Source organism: Columba livia, chromosome 17 (assembly GCF_036013475.1).
Source record: "Columba livia isolate bColLiv1 breed racing homer chromosome 17, bColLiv1.pat.W.v2, whole genome shotgun sequence".
Lineage (NCBI taxonomy): Eukaryota > Metazoa > Chordata > Aves > Columbiformes > Columbidae > Columba > Columba livia.
Genome location: NC_088618.1, coordinates 14292580 through 14297111, shown reverse-complemented (window position 1 = coordinate 14297111; position 4532 = coordinate 14292580). Strand labels below are relative to the sequence as shown.

The window sequence follows — 4532 nt, the reverse complement described above, 5'->3', positions numbered from 1 at the left end:
GAAGGGAGGGTGGGTACCAGTCCGGGGTGTCTGCGTGGTGCACCAAGCCCACAGCCCCTGTTTTCCCTGTGGCTGCCCGCAGCAAGCAGCACTGGTGCTGTGCTGCAGTGTGCAGGGCCGCCCTGCCCAGGGCTGCTGCCCACAGGAGCCCATGCTGTGTGCGCAGGTGATGGGGTGGCTCTGCAAGCAGCTGCTGAAGAGCCAGGCTGGGGCCAGTGCCACCACACGGGCTCCTGCTGCCTGCATCCCTGTCTGAGCTCAGAGTACGTGCCTTTGGTTTTGTTCAACAAGGAAGGCACAGGCAGCTGTGGTGCTGCAGGTTTGGTGGCCTTGTGCCCTCCTTGCCCAATGTGACTCTGGCACCAGAGCCAGTCCCCTTCTCCGTCCCTTGGACCACACTCGGCCGGGCTCGGCTGCCAGGCGTGGGCTGCATGGCAGGACCTCTTGAGCAAGGGCACTGCCACCTGCTCATCAAGTGCCTCTTTGTCTGTGCAGGAGCTGCCAGCGCCTGGGAACACAGGACATGTGTGGAAGCATCAGCCCCTGTGCTGCCCTATCTCCAGGGAAACACACCCCAGCGGGAGAGGCATCCCGGGCCCTGCCAGGGCACCCCCACCCTGCCTTTGTTGGCTCTGCTGTGTTTCTTTGGAAGACAAGGGGATAAAGTCTTCCTTTTCCTGCCAGCCGCCAGCTCCTGCTGCAGCTGCCTGGAAGCATCTCCCCTTGCCCTGAAAGGGTCAGCTGCCATCTCCCCGGAGCCGTGAAGGCAGGCACTGAGCACTGGAGCCAGCCCTGGGCCAAGGTGCGGCAGCGGTGGGGCTGAGCCCACAGTGAGGCCCTTGTCAGAGCACCGGGAGCTGCTGGCAGCTCCTTGTCCTGGGCCCCAGAGGCAGCTGGGTGTCCCCTGCCCAGCCCAGCTGCTCCAGCCTGGGAGTGCAGAACCACCAGGGCACAGCGGCGACGCGGGCGCTGCTTTGCCCCGAGTGCAGCACTGTGGGTGCCAGGGTGCGGGGGCTGGCTCTGAGCCACTGAGGTTTCCACATGCCCTTCTCTTGCCTCTGCCCTTCCTGAGCCCCCAGCTCTGCCTGTCTGGCACAAGCCACTGGGGGTGGCTGGAGAAGGCTTGGTTGATTTTTTTTTTAAATCCTCATCTGCCCTGTGCAGCACCTGTGTGACCACAGGAGGTTTTCACATCCCCTTTGCCCCCCCCCATCAGCCCATCTCCTTCCTGGAGTTTCCCATGAGCGGTCTGGAGCCACATCCACAGCTGCCCCGGCCAGTGTCCCAAGTGTTCTAGTTCTAACACTTCACAGGGAAAGAGAAGTCCCCAGCCCCATAGAAGCAAGGCTTGGGCAGGGGCAGGCACCGCCTGAAGGAGGCATGGGCAGGATTCGGGTTTTTTAACATGTCGTTGGTTAGCTAGAGCTGTCCAGCCGAGCTGAAGGGGAATGAGCAACAGGAGGCTACAAACAGTGAGCTTGTCCCAGCTCGGTGCTGGTGCCCTGCATGGGCATGGAGGGATGACAGCTTTCCCCAGGGACGCCCCAGGAGCGCAGCAGCAGGGACTCCTCACCAGGCAGTCGGTGCTTACAGCCCGCGTTACACTGCCCTGATGTCCTGTCCACACCTCCCATGACCAGTGGGCATGAGGACCTCCTACCTACATCTGTGCTGCCTGACGCTCCTCTGTCCCCCTGCGTACACAGCCCCGAGAGGGACAGCCTGTCACTCTGTGCCACTGCACAGGTCTCGCTTGTCTGGGCTCGGCAGGCTGTGCTTGCAGGGGTATGTGTGGCTGCCAAGACAAGATAGCAAAAACCCGGCAGGATTTGCAGAGCCAGGGGAGGAAGAAAGCACATCCACCCGTATGTGCAGCATCTCCAAGTGGGGCATCTGCTCAGCTCAGGCCCAGCTTTCCCCAGTGCAACTTTCCTGGTGGGGCAGCATCCCCACCACCAGGCTTGGCTGGCCCTGTCCCAGCTCCCGCAGCGGCACCTTCAGCAGCTGCACCCTCAGAGGAGCTCAGCCCTCAGGGATGGTGATTAGACTGCACGAATGGGTGTCCCGTTGCCAGCTGGAAAGGGGCTGAAATGTCCATGGCATTTCAGAAATGAGATAACCATCTCAGCCCAAGGTAGGACAAGCTTGTGCTCACAGCAGCACGGGATGAGTAACTTTTCTATCCAGCGCAACACTTCGAAGGCCCTGTGCTGCCTGCCTGGTGTCAGCTCAGTGGGCAGATACCCGGGTGTCACCCCTCGGATAGGGAAAGGGTTTTCCTAGAGGACACCTCCAGCACCAGGTTGTCCAGGAGGAAAGGCTGGCTCACCTGAGCTCAAGGAAAACACACCCAGCTCCCACCATGCTGGGTCCAGCAGACTGAAGGGCCCCTCTGGGACATCCATGGCCAGAGGACGGCAGCACCTCCACGTCCTTACCCGGCTGTCCTGGACAGCCCTCAAGAAGCTTGTCTTCAAGAACCCTGTCTGCCAGGGCAGGAGCTGAGCAGCCTCCAGACACGGCCGTGCACAGGTTGGACGGGCCCCGAACGCGAGCAGGGCCGAGAGGATGTTGCCTGAACAACCGTGAGACCGGTGGCTTAGAAGAGTGACAGCGGCCGTGCCAGAGCCCCCTCGCCGCGGGGAGCTGCCGGCGGAGGAGAGACACGTCCCCGGGCGGCGGGGAAGGTGGGCCCGGACCGGGGCCGGTGGCACAGGGGCTGCCCCCGGGCTGGCAAACCGGCGGCCCGGGCCACAGCCCCGCGGGGCGCAGCGCCAGGTGACCCGGGATGGCGGGTGCGAGGCCCCGAGCCCCCCGGCCTCCGCCCTCCCCTGGCGCGCCGAGCGGAGCCGGAGGAAGAAGGCAGCGGGCTCCGGCGGCGATAGGGCGTTTATTGGGGCGCGGCGGGGCTACAGCTTGGTGCCGGCCGAGCCGAGCTCGGAGCGCTGCGTGGGGCCGCTGAGCGAGGAGGCGGCGGCGGGCGCGCGGCGTGGACCCAGCAGCAGGCGGCAGCGGGCGCGGAAGCGGCCGTCGAGGAAGGCGTAGAGCAGCGGGTTGAGGCAGCTGTTGAGGTAGGCGAGGCAGGTGGCGTAGGGGTGCAGGCGGGCGATGAGCCCCAGCAGCGCGCAGGGCAGCTCCAGCAGCCCGGCAGCCGCCAGCGCGAAGAGGCTCTTGAGCAGATGGAAGGGCAGCCAGCAGCCGGCGAACGCGGCCACCAGCACCGCGATCAGCCGCAGCAGCCGCCGCCGCGCCGCCGCCTCGGCGCGCCCCGGGCGCAGGTGGCGGCGGACGGCGGCGGCCACGCAGCAGTAGCACACGGCCATGAGCAGCAGCGGCGCGGCGAAGCCCAGCGCCGTGGCGCCCAGGCTGAGCGCCGCCGCCCGCCCCGCGCCCCCCGCCGCCAGCTCGCACAGCGTCCGGTTCCGCGGCCCCCGCCGCGCCTCCCGCAGCAGCAGCGCCGGCAGCGCCGCCGCCGCCGCCGCCGCCCAGAGCGCGGCCAGCGGGCCCAGCCCGGCGGGGCGGCGGCGGGGGGCGACGCGGGGCGGCGGGGCGGCGGCGCGGCAGCGCTCGGCGCTGAGGCCGCCCAGGCAGAAGGCGGAGGCGAACATGCTGAGCAGCACCAGGAAGCTGCTGAGCTTGCAGAGCGCCGCGCCGAAGGGCCAGTGGAAGCGCAGCGCCGTGTAGGCGGCCCAGAGCGGCAGCGTGGCCACGAAGGCCAGGTCGGCCAGCGCCAGGTTCCCGATGTAGGCGTCGGCGGAGCGGCGCCGGGCCCGCGGGCCGCGCCACACCGTCAGCAGCACCAGCCCGTTGCCCGACAGCCCCAGCGCGAAGACCAGAAGGTAGAGCAGCGGCAGCAGCGAGAACGACGCCTCCCAGTCCGCCTGCCACTCACACGCCTCCCACGTCGCGTTGCCCGCCACCTCCTCCCCGTAGTAGTACTCGTCCACCTCCGCGTACTCCATCGCGGCCGCCCCCCCGGCGCCCGCCCGCGCCGCTATATGGGAGCCATGGGCTCCACCGCCACCCCTGCCTCGGGGCGGCCCCGGGACCGACGCTCCGCCCCGGCGCAGCATCCTCCTCCCCGACTCCCTGTCGGGTGCTGCCGGCAGCCCCCTGCCCCGCTCACCCCGCCCCAGCCGCCCCCCGCAGGCGGCTCGCCGGGCTGCCAGCATCCCGCCCCAACGCTGCCAGCGGGAAGCGAGGGTGACGGGTGAGGAGCGACATCAGGCGGGCGGAGGCATTTTGGTATAAAATTCTCGATGCCTCCTGCGTTGTCTCCTGACGGGGTGCGGTGCCCATGCACCCCAGGTCCACATCTCTGCAGCCCCCAAAGGCAGGCGCACACCCGGCGCAGTGCCAGAGCTGAAGGCCTGAGCGGAGCGCCAGGCATCGTGCAGGATGAGCAGGCGAGGAGGGGAGCACAAAAGGTGCAAAAGCCTCCCAGTGAGCACGGCAGGGAAGCAGAGCAGCACTCAGCATGGCGGGGCTGTGGGGTCCCTGCTCCGGGCATGTCGCCACTCTGCCCTGGCACC

General features: G+C 67.8%; 1 protein-coding gene across 1 annotated transcript; it reads right to left on the bottom strand.

Moving 5' to 3' along the window:
- Nucleotides 1–2871: 2871 nt before the first annotated feature.
- On the bottom strand, nt 2872–4086 carry LOC135575656 (apelin receptor A-like). The gene has a single exon (XM_065034021.1). The coding sequence runs from the start codon at nt 4071–4073 to the stop codon at nt 2910–2912; it is 1164 nt and encodes a 387-aa protein (XP_064890093.1). The 5' UTR covers nt 4074–4086; the 3' UTR covers nt 2872–2909.
- Nucleotides 4087–4532: the final 446 nt, after the last annotated feature.